Source organism: Homalodisca vitripennis, chromosome 1, assembly GCF_021130785.1.
Source record: "Homalodisca vitripennis isolate AUS2020 chromosome 1, UT_GWSS_2.1, whole genome shotgun sequence".
Classification (NCBI taxonomy): Eukaryota; Metazoa; Arthropoda; class Insecta; order Hemiptera; family Cicadellidae; genus Homalodisca; species Homalodisca vitripennis.
The window spans coordinates 54,968,263-54,991,339 of NC_060207.1; the positions used below are offsets into that span (position 1 = coordinate 54,968,263).

At 34.6% G+C, this 23,077-nt stretch overlaps 1 protein-coding gene across 1 annotated transcript in view; it reads left to right on the top strand.

The window, feature by feature from the left end:
- The first annotated feature begins 11,113 nt into the window (after positions 1-11,113).
- Positions 11,114-23,077, top strand: part of LOC124361647 (adiponectin receptor protein-like) — a 49,459-nt gene continuing 37,495 nt past the window's right edge. The window contains 1 exon segment of the mRNA XM_046815627.1: positions 11,114-11,436. Within this exon segment, the coding sequence (XP_046671583.1) occupies positions 11,435-11,436 (2 nt within the window). The 5' untranslated portion in view covers positions 11,114-11,434.

A 23,077-nucleotide genomic window follows, 5' to 3' on the forward strand; every position in this document is an offset into this window, starting at 1 on the left:
TTTGGATGCTAATGTTTTTACTGTTAGAATCAGCGCATATGAATGTTGCAAGAAAGTCATCCATTTGTTTTTTGGATGTGACATTGGTATTTTTAAGTTTGTTTCTTATTTAATTTACTTTAGCATTTAAGAGTGTTTTATAATGTTCCCTGTCAGCTTGTGTTACTACTGGTGGGTTATTTTTAGGCTCTGGATTAATTGTCCTAGTTTCTGACTGGTGTATATTCGATCGATTAGGCCTTGTACCAGTTTGGGTAGGTTGAACTGTTTTAATATGTTTGGTGTAACTATGTGAACTGGGTTTTCTGTAAGTTGAGAAAGTTTGTGGGCTAGTTATGGAAGACGGTTCAGTGACTGAGCTAAGTGGAGAAAATCTATTAGATATGGAAGTCAGGTTACTACGTAGTGTGGTTTCAGGTAAATCTGGGTACTCTGTGAGATTGGTCGAGTCGAAAGATCTAGCTGCTTCAGCAAATGTTTGGGGTCTTCTTAGTGTGCCCTTAATTCTCTTATATGTTATAGGGTAAAAGAGGCTAGCTGTAAAGTAGTCCTCTTTCATTAGGCTCATTCTTTCCTTGATATGTTTTTGTCGCGTGTATTCAGGGCATACCTTTGAATTACTACTGTGTGTGCCAAAACAATGGACATACTTGCGCGGAATTTCACAGCTTGTGGAGTGGTATTGTTCACCACAGTCTCTACATAGTCTGTTATTGCGACAAGGGGAATTAGCTACATGACCATAGGCAAAACACCGGTAGCATTGCTTGACAGGAATTATGTAAGGTTCTACTTTTACTCTAACGTAGTTAAGTGTAATATACTCTGGCAGGATATCAAAATCAAAGGTGATATTGACAAAGTGAGTAGGCTGAAGCTCTTGATTGACGCGTCGTTTTATGCGTATAACTTCAAGAATTGTAGTAAACATTCAGATTCAGTAAGGATCTCAGTTTCACTGATACCCTAATGGAAGGGACAAATACATTAAATTGAGTAAGCTGTTGTGATTGTATCAAGTTATTAGCGGATTGAAATGTTTTGCAAAAAACTGAAATGTTACGCCCAGATTTTTTTATGTAGTCAATGTCTTTGTGGTGTGTTTTTATTATCTTCCCTACTTGGAAAGGATTTAATTTACTTTTGTTCTTGTCCTGGACAATTACTTCAAAAGGCCCTTTATTTTCCTGTTTATATAGTCTTAGTTGATTTGGTTTTTTATGGTTAGGTGGGAGGGATTCTGTGTTTTGTGAAGTTGGGTCACTACTGCTTGATATTTCTATTTCAGAATGTAATTGTTCAAATTTACGTTTAGCATTTGTTTGGGTTTCCATTTCCATGTCATTAGTTAGGGACAAGATTGATTCCACTGCTTTTTGTATTTCATCATTCGTGATCATTGCGAGCACGTTGTCGGCCAGACCCGACGAAATGCCAGACCAGCCAAAGCAAGTTAGTGTTAGTAGTTAAATTATCAGAGTACAAAAGGTTATTTAACAGTTTAGGACACAAACAAAATTAACTACGATATCAAATATAGTAACCAAGGATTAGCAATAACAATTACATATTATAGCCACCCAAACCAGTTAGTCAGGACGAAATTTTACCTATGATGATCTTAAGACACTATAGAAAACTTCAACTGCTTATCACTGCCGAAGTAAGAATGTCAAATAGTTTTACACTACGCAAATGAAAGTTATCGTTCTGAAAAACTCAATGTTGCAAAATGTCCTGCTGCATATCAGTTCGTAAGTTTCGTTGACATCTTGACGGTTGTAATATCCAATAATATGATATCAAATCCTATTACAAATAAAAGTTTTGAAAGCCAAAAGCATAACCTCAATGACCACAGATGTGGAATTAATCTCTAAAGTTGTGTAATGTGGTTTAAAGAGCCAGTGAATCATTTTGTTATTTATGTTTTTTTTTTCTGATTTGCCAATGAACACGAAGTGACAGGTTACAGTAAAGAAAAGACGTTTTACAGATTATAGTGTTTGCCTAAGCATTAATATGTATCAAATAATCTAATAACACAAATTTCACAACAAGGAACAATCTCTAAATGTCTGGATAAGAGTCTTAAAATACTAAACAGACAAAATCTAAAATTGGGTTCAAAACATTATTACAATAGACTTGTGTGGTGTACATATCTGAATCTAATATAAATAGTCAGCTATCTAAAATATATTTGTAAAGATAGGAATGTTGATTATCGATCTGGCCGTTGGCGGTTATATGTATGTGACGTAATATGAGACCATACTGTTTGAATAAATCCTATTGGCTACTGAGGTCACGCCACTTCTCCCCGCCAACGTTCCTTACTGTTCCAGCAGCGAGTGTTCTGCCCAGTCCAGTTTTACCCACGGTCCATGAAACCCGCGTCCTCCCGACCAAGATGTAGTACAATAGTTTTCCTGAAATTGGTGTAATTTTATTACCCAGTATTATTACCACCGCCACGAACATCACAAATGGCGACGAGGATTTGTGGAAATTAGTGCGAAATTCCGAGTGTACATCGCCGCTGGACATCAACAGTGAACACCACGTGCGCGAACAACACGAGGACAGTTTTGATCGAGTGAACAATCACAAAATGGCAAGTGAACATCACGAAGATTAACAGTACGAATTTTCTTTAGTTTCAAACCAATTAGTGTGGGAGGAAGTGTAGTGTGCAACCAAATTATTTTAGCTACGAGTTGATGTGGCAAGTACAATTAGACGAACTACCGTTTCCTGTAACTAATATAATGGCGCAAATAGGCGTTATCGGGGAATATGACGGTCAGTTGAAACCTGGGCGTCATACATCGAACGTTTTGAGCTGTTTGTGGACTGTAATAGCATTGACGCGGGTAAAAGGTCAGTACGCTTTTAACTGTGATAGGAGAGTAAAAACGTATAGTTTGTTGAGAGACCTGTGCACTCCTAATAAACCGTCGGAAAAGACATTAATGAACTGGTGCAACTTGTGCAAAAACATTTATTCCCGACTCCTAGCTTCAATCGCGGAGCGATATCGTTTTAGTAAGCGAGTACAGTTGGAAGGCGAGTCGGTTGCCGAGTATATTGCAAATTTGAAAAAAATGACAACCCATTGTGACTTTGGCGCGTCGCTAAATGATTACTTGAGAGACAGACTGGTGAGAGTGGCATCAGAAGTGAAAGTGCCAAACAAAAACTTTTATCGAAAGCCTCGTTAACGTTCGAGCAAGCGACCAAAATAGTGCTTCAATGGAGCAAGCAGAAAAATCGGCGGCAGCTCTATCAGTCGGGAAGACCCGAGCGGATCCATCAGTTGAGCAGCGTGGTGGCCCAGGAGGGGGAGATTCGGAAATGGCGCACCGCATTCCCAGACGCATTCCCAGACAGCACGGAGCGACAACGCTGGAGCGGCCTGGAAGGGAGCAGGGGGAACAGCCAAGGTCAGCGGCGGCACGTCACCAGGGCCTTCTGGATGGCAGCGGCGATCTCCGCCAGGTGGCAGTGGCAGTGCGCAATGTTTATGTTTGTGGCCTCACAGGGCATTTCCGTTCACAGTGCAGGTTATTAGGTGTGAAGTGTCATTTTCTGTGGTAAACAAAACCACATAGCAAAAAGTGTGTCGTTCTAAGTTAGCTGGTCGGCAAGGTACAAATGTAAATAGAGATAAGACTAATTTTAGAGATAGTAAAAGCACTGGGAATTCCAAAAATTATCGCAAACATAACTACCTAGAAGGTGTTGATGACAGTAATCAGGTGTCAGGGGGACACTGAGCAATTTTGTGGAGGATGTAGCCAATTTATTTAGAATGAATGAAAAGGTGACTGACAGGGTCAAGGTAGACCCAATTCAGCTTGATTTAATTGTTAATGGTAAAAGCTTAACGTTTGAGGTTGATACAGGGGCTTCTGTGAGTGTTTGCAGTGAGGAATATTACAATTCTCATTTCCAGATGTGTAAATTAGAACCTAGTAAGTTGACACTCAGCTCTTATACCGATCAACCTATCACACCTGTAGGCCAAGATCAAAGTGAAGTTAATTATAACAAAGTAAACAAAGTAATGGACTTGTATGTCATCAAGTCCCGGTGCTCATCCACTTATAGGTAGGGAATGGTTTAAGTGCTCTAGGGGTTGAAATTTCGTTTAAAAATAATGACAGGTTATTTGAGATAAGTAAAACCGATGCCGATAGTTGTCTTGAACTTAAGAACAAGGTTGTTCAAAGAATATTTCCTAAGGTATTCAGTGACGAGATAGGTTGTTTTAAAGGCGAGCCTGTAAAGTTAACAGTAAAAGAAAACACGGTTCCTAAATATTTCAAACCTAGGCCAATACCTTTTTCCCTGAAAGCCAAGGTTGAAAACGAACTAGCTAGGCTAGTAGATGAGAAAGTGTTAATACCTGTAAGTAGCTCAGATTGGGGTACGCCCATAGTTTCCTGTATTAAAGAAATGTGGTTCAGTCAGGATTTGCGGTGACTTTAAAGTAACCTTGAACCCTTGTTTAGAAGTAGAAAAATTTCCGTTACCAAGAATAGATGAGTTGTTCGCAAACCTGCAAAAGGGCGAGAAGTTTAGTAAGATCGATTTGTGTCAAGCATATACCCAATTAGAGTTAGATCCAGAGTCTCAGAAACTGTGTACCATAAGTACACACAAAGGTTTATTTTGTTATTCCCGTGTTCCTTTTTGGCATAACGTCAGCAAGTGCTATTTTTCAAAAGAAAATAGAGCAGACTCTCCAGGGTATAGATCAAATTGCAGTATTTTTTAGATGATATTCTAATAACCGCTGAAAATGATAAGGCTCATTATGAGAAGTTAAGAGAAGTGTGTAAGAGGTTAAATGAGAAAGGCTTAACTGTCAAAAAGAGTAAATGTACTTTCTTTGCTTAATCAAGTAGAGTATTTGGGGTTTGTCATTGACAAACACGGTTTGCACACCGATCCCAAGAAAGTTAGAAGCAATCAAGAACGCACCTATCCCAAAGAATGTCACAGAAATTAAATCGCTAATTGGGCTAATTAACTATTATTCTAAATTTCTTCCAAATTTATCAAGCATTTTAAGGCCCATTGTACAATTTTATTAAAGAAAGACGTTCCATTTGATTTCAACAGGCAATGTTTTCAGGCATTTGATAGAGTAAAAGAACTGCTAAGTAGTGAGACTATCTTAGCGCACTATGACGGCAAAACTTCCGTTGAAGCTGGCGGTAGACGCGAGTTCTTTTGGACTAGGTGCGGTCCTGAGTGTTGTCACACCAGAGGGTATTGAAAAACCATTAGCATACCAGTCTAGAACGCTAACTAATGCTGAAAAGAACTACTCCCAGATCGATCGAGAGGCTCTAGCAATTGTCTGGGGCGTGAAGAAATTTAACCAATATCTGTATGGTAGGGAATTTACTTTATGTACGGACCACAAACCGCTTCTATCAATATTTGGTCCTCATAAGGGTTTGTCAGTGTTTAGCGCCAGCAGATTGCAGCGCTATAGTTTATTTTTGTCAGGGTACAAGTTCAATATAGAATATATAAAATCAGCTGATCACGGTTAATGCCGACGCGTTCAGCAGGTTACCACTGACAATGAAAGAGCCGGAAGTGAGCGGCGACGACCACTGGAAGGGCAGTTATTTGCATTGTCTTTTGGAAAGCTCTGTGCCTTTAAACTTTTGAAAATGTACAAACAGAAACGCTAAAAGATCCAATTTTATGCAAAGTTATTGGTTATGTAAGGCACGGGTGGCCCAATAGCATCCCTGGGGATGACAAGGAGTTGTTGCCATATTTTGCAAGGAGGGAGGGAAGAGTTGTCTATAGTAAATAATATATTGGTTTGGGGTTACAAAGTAGTCGTGCCTAGCAAAATGAGAAAATATGTGCTGGACGAGCTTCACTCATCCCACACGGGTATAGTCAAAAATGAAATCGATAGCTCGTAGTTATGTTTGGTGGCCTAATATTGATGATCAAATTGTGTCCTTGGCAAATAATTGTTCTTCCTGTTTAATGGAGAGAAATAACCCTAGCAAGTGTCAGCTGCATACGTGGCATTATCCCTCAAGTCCATGGCAAAGGCTTCACATGGATTATTTAGGTCCGATTAATGGAAAAATGTATCTACTAATTGTTGATGCGCACAGCAAGTGGGCTGGAAGTGTTTCCTGTAGCTTCCACTTCAGCCAATGTAGCCATAAATCATTTAAGAGATTTGTTCAGTAGGTTTGGTCTGCCAGAGACTGTCCACAGTGACAATGGTCCACCATTTTCCCTCATTCGAATTTCATAATTTTATGTCAAACAATGGTATCAGACATACTTTGAGTCCTCCATACCATCCCATGAGTAACGGTTTTGGCAGAGAACTCTGTGAAATATGCTAAGAATAAGATCAAATGTGCTTTACGTGATAAGAAAGATGTAAATATAGCTTTTAAGTAGAATATTGTTTGATTATCGAAATGCTGTTCATGCTTACCACCAATGAGACCCCAGCAAAGTTGATTGTTTAATAGGCAATTAAGAACTAGGTTAGATTTATTAAGGCCTAACCTGTCAATGACAGTTAGTAAAAGACAAGACAAGCAAAAGGAGTATTTCTCTGGAACTAAAATTAGACTATTTTATCCTGGTCAAAATGTAATTGTTAGGGACTATCGCACCCGTGACAATATGGGTGAGTGCCACGGTAATTAAGCAGATCAGCAATGTTATATACGAAGTTGAATTGACGTCTGGCATTGTGGTTCAGACGGCATATTGATCAGATTGTAGTCGTGCAGGGAGAGCCAGCTGATGTAAACAAACAGGTTAGAATCAGCTGACGCTTTCGATGACAGTTCCTCTTCCCCCCCGGTCATGACGCCGGTGGGGCGAGCGAGAACCAATAGCAGTGAGTCCCCACTCTCCGCCGAGCGGTCGTGTGGCTCGCTCCCCTCCCCTCTCAGTGTCGTGCCGTTCTAACGGTAAACAAACAGCTGATCGTGGCAACACGTCACCGGCTGCGACGGCAGCTGTCATGCCCGCGCCAGCTGTTCCCAAACAACAACAATGATAGACGCTATCCTGTGCGGATTAGAAATCCCGTGGATAGGCTGAACTTGTAAATTATATTGTTTTGTTCTATTTTAGTTTGTTTCATTATATTGTTTTATTTGTCTTAGTTGTGATAACCAAAAGCGTTCATACCATTTTACTTTAATTGTAGTTTAAGGAAAATTTATTGATGTTACTGTATTAATGTTGTTTAATTGAATTTCAACAATGTTTTTTTTGTTAAACTATGTAGTGTGTTATTTTGCAGTGTGTTTTTCAACTTTGGAAGGGAGGAAATGTGGTGTACATATCTGAATCTAATATAAATAGTCAGCTATCTAAAATAATATTTGTAAAGATAGGAATGTTGATTATCGATCTGGCCGTTGGCGGTTATATGTATGTGAACGTAATATGAGACCATACTGTTTGAATAAATCCTATTGGCTACTGAGGTCACGCCAACTTCTCCCCGCCAACGTTCCTTACCGTTCCAGCAAGCGAGTGTTCTGCCCAGTCCAGTTTTACCCACGGTCCATGAAACCCGCGTCCTCCCGACCAAGATGTAGTACAATAGTTTTCCTGAATTGGGTGTAATTTTTAATTACCCAGTATTATTACCACCGGCCACGAACATCACAACTTGTAAGCTGAAAATGACCTTTCCACGTGCGCACGTACATCAATACCAATAATTAACGGTAATCGGAGTTTGTACGAATTTGGCCTTTGAATGAAAGGTGTCAAGCGACAAAGAAAAACTAAAATAATTTGAGTATAATATACTTGTCTTCCTTAATTCAAAAATACAATGTAATGCTTCATGTAAACAGAGCTTATCTGTCAACGCACAATTGCTTGCTAAATTGTAAGATATCTATTACCTAATAAATTAATAATAAAAATGAAGCGTTTTACTAAAATTTTAATATATAACACGCATAATGATAATAAAAGTTAAATGCATTCAAAATGTTAATAAATGGTACTCATATTTAAAATGAAATAGTAAACAAATCAATAATTTAATCATTTTAATTTTAAATTAAAACTCCCCTTATTAGTAAGATTAACAAACTATTACCCGTGGTATTTACATACAAAAAACTGGTAATTTATTAACCATACGAAAATCTCACATACACAATATAAGGTAGAAGAGCACCACACAACGCGTCGTGTAACAGGCTTAATCGTGATAGCATACGAAATTTCAAGTCATAGGTCATTTCATTGTTTAAATGTTCAGCAGACAGACTGAATATCAAAGAAACTAAATTGTTAAACTTTCCTTCCGGCAGAAAAAAAGAAAATATTTCAGTTTACCAAGTGATAGGTTTTAATAACTGTTGGCCAAATCCTACGTTTGGGCATTCACAATTGCAAAACTCACTCTTGTCTATGTAGAAGTTACATTTTATTCCAAATTTAGTCTAAAGAAGAAATTGTTCTTGTAATATCTAAATAATACAAATTTATACATCAAATTATGGTGTTGTATCTATAGAGATAGTTAGGCTATATGTGTTACTACGTATCATGTTAAAATCGTTTCAGTGTTAAAATCATGAGTTTGTAGTATTAACTCAATTCGTTTACAAATTACCATCATGGCTACATGAATCACTGATTTGAGAAACCACATTATTATCCAAAAAGTACAATTATTTTGGGAAACTAATTAAAACTAATTTGTACTTAAACTAAATATGTTATTGTGATTTATAACATTCTAACTTTTAGTCAGACACATTTTTAAGCATATACAAGCATATTAAGTTATATGATATATTGTCTATTATGTGTTATGTAAATAAAATTTTAAAAATGGATACGTCGTTTCTCTAACACTTATTTTTTGGAAAACGAAGTAGCACAATATTTTAAGAAATTATTTATTTTAATGATATTAGTAGGCATTAAATAAAACTTGGAATTAATAAAAAAATGCTTCAATATTAAAGAGATTTTGTGTTTTAATGTATCGTTTTAAACTTCTATGATGTTCTCATCTTCATCTACGGATTCACACGTTGGCCATTCAAAAACCTATTCTCAAAAGTCTTTAACGTCTCCATCGTGTGGAAGCACATTAGCTAACTTCTTGAGACCTTGTTTCTTTACATTCCTAATGGGTATTTTACCTTGAGGGTAAGCCATGTCCCTAGGTGGTAGTGATGGCATGGTGACAGTGGTTGACAGATTAAACTAGTATTCCTGTATGCCGTCAATAAATTCTCGAGCTACAACATGGACTATTTAAGTTGTGGCGAACGAGTAATGGTGAAACTTACTGACATAAAACTGTATCTTTTGTTCTTTTCTTATATTTCTATCAACAGAGTCTTCAGATAGGACAATTTTGTTGTAAAGGTTTCTCCACCAGTTCTTAAAATGTAGTAGATCTTCTTTTTGCGGTTCGGTTATCGTAAACTCATGTTTGTCGCTAGAAGTGATTATCTGTTCTAAATAGTCATGAAGGGTGTAAGATTGGTCAATACTTTTAACTTTCCTTTTTATCATTCTGAAATCACGGTCACGTGGTAGGTAAGAGTGACCTCTTACAGGAATTTGATCAAATCTAATCGTGTCAACCATATCCAGCAACAGTCTGATGACAGTGTTGTTTTTAACCTGACCTCCACATCCATCAGAAAAGACATAACAAATTCTTTACCTTATCCGGGAGTGATTTAATATGTTCGTAAAAGAAAGTTGCAACATTATTGGGTTCTTTCTTTGTAATGCCTTTGTAATACAAATTAATATTTGAATGGTAAGTTTTTAAAATTGTGAACTGACAGTAAGTTTACTGTCAATTGTCTGAGACAGAACACTGCTTGGACGGGAATGTTAGGCAAATGTAAATTTTGCATAATATGCAAAATTTACATATTATTATTACAAAATTATATTATAATCTAATCAGATTCCAGCTGAATCCGGTCGTTTTACATATCTCAGTAACTTCTTCAGGCCTACCAAAAGCATAGCCATACTGTCTGTAGGTTTTGTAGAAAAAGCTGTATTTTACTTCATCATTTGGTTCAGGGTATTTACTTGCAAACATTTTGTACATAAGTTTCAAATTAAGTTTTTCACTTAAAAATTTAGAAGAGTGGTTAGTTTACTTTGTTTCCTTGACTGGGAAACATTCAATATGCTTACAAATATTCTTGACAAGTACCTCTGGCTTAGTGTCACCAAGACAGTTTCCCCCCTTAAACCAGGGTGATTTATGATTATGTGGGTGAATTCCCCTAAAATAAGAAGGTATACAAGCGTTTGACTCGTTTTCGGTTACACAATAAATGCTTTTTTACAAACAGAAAATGATCATGAGCTACAGTTTACACGGTAAGTATAAGAAAATTACTTATGTTTTGGATTGGCATCAATAACTATCTCGTGTACGGTTATAAGGTTTTGCAAGTATATGTACTGCTCATTTTTAGTATTGTATCTATAAAAATTTGGATTACATTCATTTCTCATTTCTTCACCCACTCTTTGAAAACAATACATCTGGCAAACGCAATCTTCTCCTTTCTTATTTAGCACTATATCTTTACCTTTCCAGTTCGCATACGCCTTCACTCGTGCTTTTTTGACAATTTCAGCATGGTACATTTGAGATTTTAATCCTTTTCTTCTTTTCAATGGGATAACAGGTTCATCTGACATTTGAACGAAAATAACTCAAACATTGTAAACGAACGACTTTACATTAGTAGCACATGCCAAATATATCATCAAATCAGTTACATCGACCAACAGAGTTCACGTATCACAGCTTTCTTATTTATCCATTCAAAATAAAAAAAAAACTTTGATAAGGCTTAATATCTGCATAGACAGATGTCAGTTGTATTTTTGAATAAATTATAGTAATGCAAGCACTAAATTATTACTTGTGAAACAATTTTTATTCTTTTGATTTAATTTGTTTGTCTTTGCTTTGAAGTCTTTAAAAGTGAAAGCAGTTGTCGGTGTATTTAAACAGCTGTTAACACGTTAAACCATATGAGCATACTGTAAGCTTGTTTTTGTTCTTATACAATTTTGTGTTATCTCTGTTGTCTGTTCTGCTGTCTAAAGTCGAAGTGCAAGAGAAGAGTGTATCGTTGCTTGTATAATTTATTAAAAATCAAGAAGAAATTCTCGTTGTCCTTTAGAAATTTTTGTGTTTAATTTGTAAAGGTTTAATTTACTGTGACATACAAACGATTAATAAATACTGATTTTTGATTTAGGCTGTTGTATCTGTAATCCAAATACTGTCCATTGGAGTATTTAGCTTTTAATTTTGTTTTTGTTTAACAACCAGTAATCTTTATAATAACACTAGGAAGTGTTTCTGGTTAACTGAGTACTTATCTGATGAATGTAAGTATAGTTCATATGTTCATAGATTTATGTTTTAAAGTAAGATTTAGTCTAATTATACTTTTTGATTATAGTATAGCCTAGAATATCTTTTCAGCCATATAACATTCTAATAGTATAATTGTAGGTTAATAATACTGAAAATGTAAAAGCTGTTTGTAATCCAATCAAGTAATTTACTGGCTATTTAATTTTTACTAAGCATGATTCCTGTAAACAAGTTCGGGATAAAGCCTACATTTTGAGATTTTTAATAAGATTTCTTCCTCATGTGGTGCTTGCATAATGCAGATCTCAAGATGTAATCCCAAACCTTTGTAATGAAATCAAGCAAAGTAGAAATTAAATTGCCAGTAAAATTATTGGGTAATTTTTGCGTCTGCAGTATAATAAGTGTCCAACACTTGAATGATTGATAATAATGAGTCATTGATAATCATGAGTAAAGAATCCTCGATATAACTAACTACTTAAACTAAATTACATTATATCCTAGGTATTTCAAATTCCAGTCCAAAAAAATAATATGCTATGGTGAATAAAAAAGACAGCCAATTCCAATTTTGTAACCTCCTTTTTCGTCTAGATATGTATATACCATCATATCGAATGAATCTAGGGTAGGGTACGATAAGCGGACCCCCCGGTTTTTTATATCGAAATTAGCAAACGATATTACTTAACCATAAAAATCGATATAATCCATCGATACTGATTAATTATTTTGAACAGTTAACTTAAATAATCTATATCAACAGCTGTAAACACTTTCAAATAATACACGTAAGGTAATATTCCAATTTTACATAAGTAACATTTTATCACTAAAAATGGCAGTCAATTTTAGACAAATGCACGACATTGCTTTGAAAAATGATAAGACATATTTTACGTGGTTTCAGCATGTTGGACTCATACCGAAAACCCCATTATGAGAAAATTGTGTGAAAGAAACAACTGTAACTGTGAGAGGAGCAAATATGGTTGTCTTCAGTTTTCCTAATTTTTATTATAATAATTTGTTTTATCACTATAAATATCAAATTAATATTTTAATATAAAACATATGATTGTTATTGAGGACTATAATTTTATATCGATTGATGGTCTAGGATTTGAGATACGAATATTAGGTATCGATGATTACATTTTTCGATATAAAAAACCGGGTCCGCTTATCGTACCCTACCCTGAATCTATTCCACACATATGTTTGTTGTAATCTCCAACCATTGCAGATTTTTTGTCTGTAGTTACTCTAACGTATGCTTTCTTTTTGTATGTTCCACTTCATTTCCTTTAGTTTGAAAAAACAAGAATGACTGGTTTTTTTGTGACTTCTTTTGTCTGTACGCTAATGTTAAAATTTAATGTTACACAGTAAACCATTTGTCTGATCTGTAACTGAACTTTGATAGCATCGGGAAGCTCTTTTTTGTTGTATATTGATTGTACAAATAGGGAAAGTTTCATTTTTATAAAGCATTCTTACCAAAGGAAAGAAATTATAAATAAAAATGTTGTAGCTCTTTTTTGGACAGTTGCACATTGTAGGAAAGACCAAATTGTTTAATTTCTTCTCTCTTTTCCTGGTCACTTTTCCCTTTTAATAAAACAGGCCTAAGCAGTAGTTTGAAACTGGACTCAGAGTTCGATCGGCTAACGGTGGTGTCGTTTGTTGGGTAGATACTGCATAAGAGCTGTTTGGAACTAAGTTCCTATCATTGATTCGTCTACAGACAGCTGTTGGTATCCTACATATAATCTTTGAAAGAGTGAACTACAGTGGTCTATTAATTATAGGCTGGAATTTTTGTGTAGCATCATAATCAGGTTTGTTATATTTTTGAAACTTAATATTGGCAATAACATGAAAGAATTGTAAGATAGCATGAAATCTATTACGTGTAAACATATTTCAAAAACCATGGTCTAAATAGGATTTGTTTTATATCCAGTAAGAAGCTATTGTTGGTTTTTTGATAAGACCCATGTTGAGAATAACAGCAATGAATGTTTTTATGTTGTGAATAGGTGACAGGAAGCCACCCTTGCAAGCGACTATGAGCTAATATATTTTCTCCTTTGATAGCGATGTTTGATTACCATTCAGTGACCAACATGGAAATAAGAGTGTGCATAAAAAATAAATTAAATTAGTCTAGATGCAATAGGAGATGCTGTCATGGGAGGGGTGTGTTAAAGGCCAAGAATCTCATGATACAAAAAATCATAAATAAAATTGGTGTCACCTTCATTGATTGTCTGTTAAATTTTTATTAGTTTCATCATTGTCTGATTCGGACGTGCTGTCACTAGACGTTAAAAATAATAATAGGATTTGAGATACGAATATTAGGTATCGATGATTACATTTTTCGATATAAAAAACCGGGTCCGCTTATCGTACCCTACCCTGAATCTATTCCACACATATGTTTGTTGTAATCTCCAACCATTGCAGATTTTTTGTCTGTAGTTACTCTAACGTATGCTTTCTTTTTGTATGTTCCACTTCATTTCCTTTAGTTTGAAAAAACAAGAATGACTGGTTTTTTTGTGACTTCTTTTGTCTGTACGCTAATGTTAAAATTTAATGTTACACAGTAAACCATTTGTCTGATCTGTAACTGAACTTTGATAGCATCGGGAAGCTCTTTTTTGTTGTATATTGATTGTACAAATAGGGAAAGTTTCATTTTTATAAAGCATTCTTACCAAAGGAAAGAAATTATAAATAAAAATGTTGTAGCTCTTTTTTGGACAGTTGCACATTGTAGGAAAGACCAAATTGTTTAATTTCTTCTCTCTTTTCCTGGTCACTTTTCCCTTTTAATAAAAACAGGCCTAAGCAGTAGTTTGAAACTGGACTCAGAGTTCGATCGGCTAACGGTGGTGTCGTTTGTTGGGTAGATACTGCATAAGAGCTGTTTGGAACTAAGTTCCTATCATTGATTCGTCTACAGACAGCTGTTGGTATCCTACATATAATCTTTGAAAGAGTGAACTACAGTGGTCTATTAATTATAGGCTGGAATTTTTGTGTAGCATCATAGTCAGGTTTGTTATATTTTTGAAACTTAATATTGGCAATAACATGAAAGAATTGTAAGATAGCATGAAATCTATTACGTGTAAACATATTTCAAAACCATGGTCTAAATAGGATTTGTTTTATATCCAGTAAGAAGCTATTGTTGGTTTTTTGATAAGACCCATGTTGAGAATAACAGCAAATGAATGTTTTTATGTTGTGAATAGGTGACAGGAAGCCACCCTTGCAAGCGACTATGAGCTAATATATTTTCTCCTTTGATAGCGATGTTTGATTACCATTCAGTGACCAACATGGAAATAAGAGTGTGCATAAAAAATAAATTAAATTAGTCTAGATGCAATAGGAGATGCTGTCATGGGAGGGGTGTGTTAAAGGCCAAGAATCTCATGATACAAAAAATCATAAATAAAATTGGTGTCACCTTCATTGATTGTCTGTTAAATTTTATTAGTTTCATCATTGTCTGATTCGGACGTGCTGTCACTAGACGTTAAAAATAATAATATCAATTTCAAGTAAGCAGTTAAAAGATCATAACCTCAAAACACGAGGTTAACTTAAGAATGTGACAGATCAGACACGCAGCGAGTTTGTTTACACGCCAAATCACCAGATGCCGGCTGACCATTGCCAGCTGTTGTTGCAACTCTTCTTTTGTGTTTTGTTTGTACCGTAACAAATATATTTTTACAAAATACTACACGAAATACGTGTTGTATTTATATTGTGAAATAAAATATGTTTTTAAACAATAGGGGATGTAAAACAAATGAATTAAATTTACGGTAACAATCGGCGGTGACCCGTCGCCTGACACTTTCTGCATAGTTAGAGGGTGACGACGGATCGGCGGCCTGGCATTGACCGCACAGTTACAGTACCGCGATCTTTCGTCGCTGAGGTATCCAAAGGATTAAAAGATAAGACATGTTCTTCGTGGCTTTAAGATGTTAGACTAGTACTGAAAATCCCTTTATGTGAAATTTGTGGGAAAGAAACAAATGCAATTGTGAGAGGAGCTAATATGGTCATGTTCATATGTAAATAAGAAGGTAATGGTGGACATAATTTCAGAAAAATGTAATGAAGAACAGGTTCTTCACAGGTTGGAGTATGCAACATTGTGAGTTTGATGTACTTTTTTCCAGAAATCAGACAAACTATGATTATTTTAATTCTTGAGTGCAGTTTGGATTTACACAGACCATCAAGAAGTACGATATCTGATTGGCTGTCTTTTGTAGGAAGGTTTGTTTTGTATGGATTGATGAACAAGCTTGGAGGTCCTGGAGTGGTGGTGGAAATAGATGAATACAAAATAGGAAAACAAAAATATAACAAAGGGAGATTGGTAGAAGAAACATGGATATTAGGTTTAATTGAAACCATACCAGGACAAAAACGTGGTGGTAGACATAGAATTGAGGTTTGCCCTCTTTCCTCTTGTGTTAAGCCTTGAACAACCAGAGTTACAGACATATGGAAAGTGTATTTTGGATTGAGTGAATGTGTTTTTGTCCATTTTACCGTCAATCATAGAAAAAACTTTTTAGACCTAGCAACTGGTACCAACATTCAGACAGTTGAAAGCTTGTGGAGGGCCGTAAAATGCAGTTTGAAAAATGGCATATCAGCCAAACTGTTCGCAAATGTCTGTGAATATTTATGCAGAAGAGAGGTACAGTTTTCTGAAGAGAATTGTTGAACCATTTCTTAAAAGCAGTTGAAAATTGCGTCCCAGGAGAAACCATATAGATAGTTCAATAAGTTTCCATTTCCTATTCTAAATATTGTTATGTAATTATTTCTTTTTCTATTTCAAATGTTTGTTATCTTTTCTTAATTATTTATGAGTTTTCCTATTTTTGGTTCTAATTTATTATGTGTTTGATCATTCTGGTTCATTTATAAAAAACTACCATGTATTTATGATAGTATCACTGTAAATATTAATTCATATTTTAATTTCAAACATATGATTGTTATGGAGGACTATAGATACTTTAATATTAATTGATGGCCTAGTATTTGATATACGAATATTAGGTATCGATAATTATATTAATCGATATAAAAAACCGGGTCTGTTTACTGTATTACCCATAGAAATATTACATTATGGAATGTTACTATGTGAAATGAGTAGGTTTGGGTTAGCTTATCATAAATATGTTTTTTTTTTTCCCCCCCTTGGGGCGGCCTACTGCCATGCACTTAAGCCTCAAGGGCTTTTTGCGCACCCCGGAAAGACACCATGAGGCATACCAGTCTACAATTTCAGCAGTTTCACAAACTGCAGAAAACAACCGATCAAGTCCTCCTGGGAAAATTCACCACCCCTGTCCAAACTACCAAAGATGGCATACCGCTCACTAGTAGTACCTAAGTTAAACATAACCTTTACAAGTGCTCATATGATCTGTGCTTGAATTTGTTGGGTACTATCATGAGGGATGTTTTTCTTATTTTGCCAGCAGTGCAGGGTGGCTCTATCAAAGCCCACACTAATGTCCAGGGATATTTCTAATTGGTATTTTCCCTACCTCAAATCATGTCCTAGATTGTACCATGTAATCTGATGTCGTAGAAGTTGGCCGTTTTGGGACATGATCTGAATAGGGAAAATACCGATCAGAAATGCCCTTGACCATTAGTATGGGCTTCGGTGGCGCCCTACTAGCAAAATTAGAAAAACATCCTCAAGATAGTACTCAATTCAAGCGAAGATCGGGTAAGCACTTGTAAAGGTTATCTTTAACTTCATATATTTATAATATGTACGTATATATAGCCTCTTAACAAATAATAGATAAGGACTTTGTAGTACCCAATAATTTGGTGAATAGTGAAAATTCGAGTTAACCTGTTAATAATTTTATTAGTTTAACAGTCTGTGTAACATTGTAGTGAGTTAGTTAAATTTGTATATTAACATGTTACCACGGGTAACAGCCTACTGGAACGTAATATCTCAACACGTTTTTTGGCAATAGGTTATTAACAAACAACAGTATTTCCCGTTTCTAGCGGCCATTACTCAAATACCATATACATGACTGTTTGAATTCGTTTGGAACAATAATGTCGAATTGAATTAGGTCTACCACCTGCATTTGAAGGTAATTTAAAGAGTTTTTCATTACTTTTTTCTGTTTGTAATCATTTTAGCCACAGTTTCTATCTTCATATGAAATTATTAATTGTTTTTCGTTTTCTATTGCGTAACTACTGTGGTCATCTCTCTGTTGCTTTTTCTGGATGCAGTTAGTTTTGGTTGCATAGTCATTTAAAGAAATAAGACTCTTTTTCTTTAGTGATGTTAGTGAATGATGTTTTTTTTGTATATTCAATGTAAGTTAAAAATTAGTGTTGTGAGTGCCCTTTAAAGTATACTACCATTATTGTGTCAGAATGGACAGAAAAGACAGCGTGTTAGAATCCAGTTCACCTTCCTCTTATTGCAGTCTCTGGTGGAAGGTGAACTGCACCCAACTACTCACAGGGTAACTGGAACTAAACTCAACTTTCTTTCAAATTAAATCAACCTCTCCTACCATAGCTACGTTATGTGACATTGTGTTGTTTTAATTTTCTTCGTAGTGGGAATTTCAATTTTTTGTGTACCTACTTCTATAGAGTTGGCCATCATTGACTATTGCCCTGTTACTTAGAATAATATGGTTAGGTTAGTTAGTAACATTTTTAGCTCTCAGTCATTAGTGATCAGCTGTTTGAAATTATATATATTTTACTGATCAGTGCTGTCTCAGGGGATGTTTTTCATTCATCACAATTAATGTGGAGCAGTACCCTTATTGCCGAAGCCTGTGCTGATGGCTGGATTAATTACTGCAGCCTATTAAACTATTGAAGTTTCATTTATACGATTTTTTTAATTTTCAGCTCTACGAAACTTAATTTTTGTTGTTGTTTTAAAATTAAGCATTTTCGTTATGTAAAAACAATAAATATTTATATTTTTGTATATTTTACTAGCACAAAACTAAGTTAGGTAGGTGTATGTAATATTTAATAGTGAGTATGATAGTTACTAAGTTTACAATGAAAGGTATGGTTTGCATGTATATGCAATCAGTTTCTGAATTTTGCCACATGGGAGGTTGAACTTACTAGAGTTAGGTCATATCACTGTCAAAGTCAGAGGTTAGTTCTGAAGTGATGTGTCTATAATGTGATTGATAACCATTCACCGATTACTACTGATAAACCTGTGTAAAAGTCCATGGTCGTATCTGGCATGCATTATAATTGTGATTACTGTTAACACATGATGTGCTGATTTCAAGTCTAGATTGAAAAACAATGTCAATTGAACTTAAGTTTCAAAATTCAGAAAAATAACAATGTTTTCAATTATAAAGGCTTGATTTTATTGTGCATAAATTGCTAGGACGGTCAGACTAGATTAAAGTGTAATGTATCACTCACTACCATGCTTTACATCTTGGTTGTTTCCTTTACATTTAAAACAGTGCTTGTTAAAACAAATTGCTGCTGTTGGAATTAATCAAGTCATTAAAATTTTTAAATAAATTTAACTAACCAATTATTAACACGTTAAATAGTCTCAGAAATAACAATGTAACGAATAATGTGATTGTAACCTCTCAAACAAGTTATAACATACACATAGTAACTGCACTTGATTATCCATAGTTAAAAAATTGTTTTAGCAATTTTTATGCCTTTTAGTTATTAATCTGTAAAGGTATGAGAAGTATTTTAAATGTATTTTAAATTATGTATCCCAAAGAATAAAATAACATGTGTAGCCAACCTTTTATAATTTTCTCAAAACCAAGCCATAGTATTCACTATTTATTTTCAAAATATAATAATAATAATAATAAATAATGATAGTAATGATTTATTTCCCTCTAAATAATTATACAATTATTACAGTTTGCAAATATGGAAAAATATTAGCCTTCCTTAACCAGGTATGAAGGCCAGCAATATAGCCTTCATTTCTGCTAATTTGGTCTTCATTTTAGTTAATATGGTACTTTGGTATTATCCAGAAGCCACTACATGATTATAAAAACATACTCTGACTTACTGTGAAAATTACATGCCATTATGAAAATTGGTTCTTGTTTTATGCCTTTCAAAAGGAAGTGATGTTAGTATTAAGGAGGCTACTCTGCCCCTAACAACTACTTGTTATTATGTGATAGAAGTAGTTTTAGATTAGGTTTTGAGCGCTCACGTGATCTGAGTTTAAATTTGAGTATTATTTTGAGGGATGTTTTTAGTTTATCATCAAAAGAGTGTGCCACTGAAGTCCACACTGATGGCCAGAGGCATTTCCGATCCAGGGAAAGTACCGATCAGAAATGCCCCTGGCCATCAGTGCAGTCTCTGGTGACACCACCTGCACTTCTGGTGAAAAAAAGAAACACATCCCTCGAGGAGGCTTTTAAAGTCAAATGAAATCTAGAGAACATACTACTGTTTAAAAACCAGTAATAAATAATTTGATGTCGCATATATTTAATTAGTATGAACTAAAATAATATTAAAACATAATTTTCAATCTCAGCGGTGGGTTTTCTGGACGTTTGTAATATGTTAAATCCTAGCATCCAATTTTCCAGACGTTCAGAAAAATTACTGTATTTAAAAATATGTATTAACTCGGAATATTTATATAAATGATATAGAAACGTTCAGAATGACATTTTCTATTATAAAAACGTTGATATGTTACGCTATGTTTTATTGTACTACAACAACTTAGTTAATTCATTGTCTTTGTGTTGCGTCATTAACTGTGTTGACTTTGGTCAGCTTTATTTGTTTGTGTTTCATTTCAGCTTGTTGTTGAGAGGTTATTCATTTTTTGTGAGTGATATGATTGTTTTTGTGTGGTGAAAGGAATTATAATGAAACGCTTTAGGTTACCAATTAGTGATAATACAATGGTGAGACTGACAAATCAGACGATTTGTTTGAAGATAGTGGTAGTTCTTCCGATATCATGGACAATTCAGATGTTGATCCTCATTGGAATCCAGATCAGCCTAGACAACGCCCAAGTAGGCAAGATATGCCAATCCCTAACTCTAATTCAAGTGACTCAGATAATGATGTACAGTGGTCCAGTGTAAATAAAGTTAATGATCCAGGGTGTATCCCTAACTTTAGTTTTCAGGAAATACCTGGAGTCAAACATTGCTCACCTTGCAACTCAAATGCAATTTCATATTTCAAACTCTTTTTTACCTTATCATAGCTTCAAAGAATTATCAAGTACACTAACCTATATGCTAAAAATATATTATTTGCCAAAATCCAACACAAACCAAACATTCCAAATTCAAAACCCTGAGTAAAAATTAGAGTTGATGAAATTCAGACCTTTATTACTGTTCTAATCAACATGGGTGTCACATGAAAACCAACTGTTGCTAGCTACTGGTGGACAAATCCAAATCCTAACCAAAGCACACCATGGTTTGGTAAACATTGTACGAGAAATGGGTTTCAGGATATCTTAAGTTATTTTCACTTGGTTGACACTTCAAATTTGCCCAAACCTAGAGAGCCTAATTATGACCCATGTTCAAGATTTCAACCCCTGATAGACCACATGAATAGTTTCAAGACACCATTTTACACCTGGTAAATATTTGTCTATTGACAAGAGTATTGTTCCCACAAAATCCCATAACTCTAGATGCAGTACATTCTGAGTAAGCACCACAGAGTGGGAGTGAAACTATGGATGATTTGCGATGCGCTTACACATTATTGTCTAAGTTTTTAGTTTATGAAGTAGCTAAAGACTCTGTGAAAATGGCCTAGGCTACACAGTTGTGATGAAGCTCTTAGAACTAGGAAACTACTTGAATAAAGGAATATCATATTTTTGTCGATAATGATAATTTTGTTACATCTATCAAACTTGCTAAAGACTTGTATGCCAAGAGCACTTTTATTACTGGGACTACCCGGTATAATAGAAAAGTTATTCCTGATGGACTAAAAACATCCTATGAGGTAGGAGAGAAAAAAAATACTACAGACAAAATAATATGCTAATGCAAGGTTATAGACAGAGTAAAAAAATCTGTCCTCTTGCTTTCCACCAATGTAAAGGCAGAATGTGAACGTAGGTCATAGAAGAGGGGTAACCACAAAAGTATAACAAAAACAAAACACAGATAACCCTGTAAGTAGACTTCAATACATATGAAATTGGTTGATGAATTATCAGTTGAATGGGCATATGTGAAAGAAGTAGGCCTAGGTACTACTCAAAATCAAGACAGTAATGCAAACAATGGTGGTACCAAAACATTTTTTGAATAATACCAGACAATAAAGAAAAGACTGCTGTTTTGCAGTGCAGAAAGTATAAAAAAGTGGAGGGGGAAAAGTGTACTTTTATGTGTGTTAACTGGAAATAAAGCTTGCACATTAAATGTTATCCATTTCACAGATGCTTGTAAATAAAAAATGTTTTTTATTTACTCGGATGGTAATTTTAAGTTTTCATTTTGTTAGAATTAGGGGTTTTTTTTTAAAATATGAAGTAGTTTATTTTATGCCTATTGACATTCAATTTGTATGGTTAGAAGTATAGTATGTTATGTGGAAGTGGAATATGATATGCCATATTGTTGTTATAACTAGTGAAAATAAACCCAAACTAGAGTTCTTTTTAAGCCAGAATGTTTTTATTTCTCAACATATCAGTGTGTAGTATGGATTTTTTGGTGATTGTTAAATGTGTGTAGTATGGATTTTTTGGTGATTGTTAAATGTTGCTTTGTCAAGTGTCATCAATTTTGATCAAATAATTTTTTATGCCCATCCACAACGCAACAAAATAAAATTATCAAAATATTTTTTACATATTATAAAAAGGTTATTGTAAATATATGCATGTTCTTTTATATTTTATTTTATAGTATATCTAATTTATTTAGGAAGCTAATAACACTCAAACTAATAAATTTGCTTTGCAAATAAATTTTGTATGGGTTTTATAGTAACACACGATAAAATTGACTAAACGAGCCTGAGATTTTTAGGTATGTCATTAGGATAAGGCTGCACAGTAGCAGTAAAAAAGCATTTCTCAGTTTTGTTCATATGAGTAAACTTTAATAATTGGTTTGTTTTAACAATTTTTTATGTATTTTGAAATTGTTTAGTATTATCGGCAATTAAGTTTTTAGTAGTAAATTGTTTGGCCAGATTGATAACTGAAGGACAAATAATGCTGTAATTAAAAAAATTAGGTATTATTGTTTTATACTGTGACAGATTGGCACTATAAAGCCCAAGAACGCCAAGGTGCCCTGAGGAGATGAGTTGCCAGTGAGTATGGTTGTTGGTGAACTCTGTGTATTTCTATTCTTGGTGTGAGACTGCCAAAAGAAATTTGGCAGTGAATTGCACCTTGAAAACTTCCCAAAATATTTTTGTTAAACGTAAAATATATTTTAAAACATCACACACAAAACCTAACTAGGCGATATTTTAATTATTATATTTTATTTTAGGAATACCAAATGAAGAAATAATGGTGATTATGAATTAACTTTCAACAAA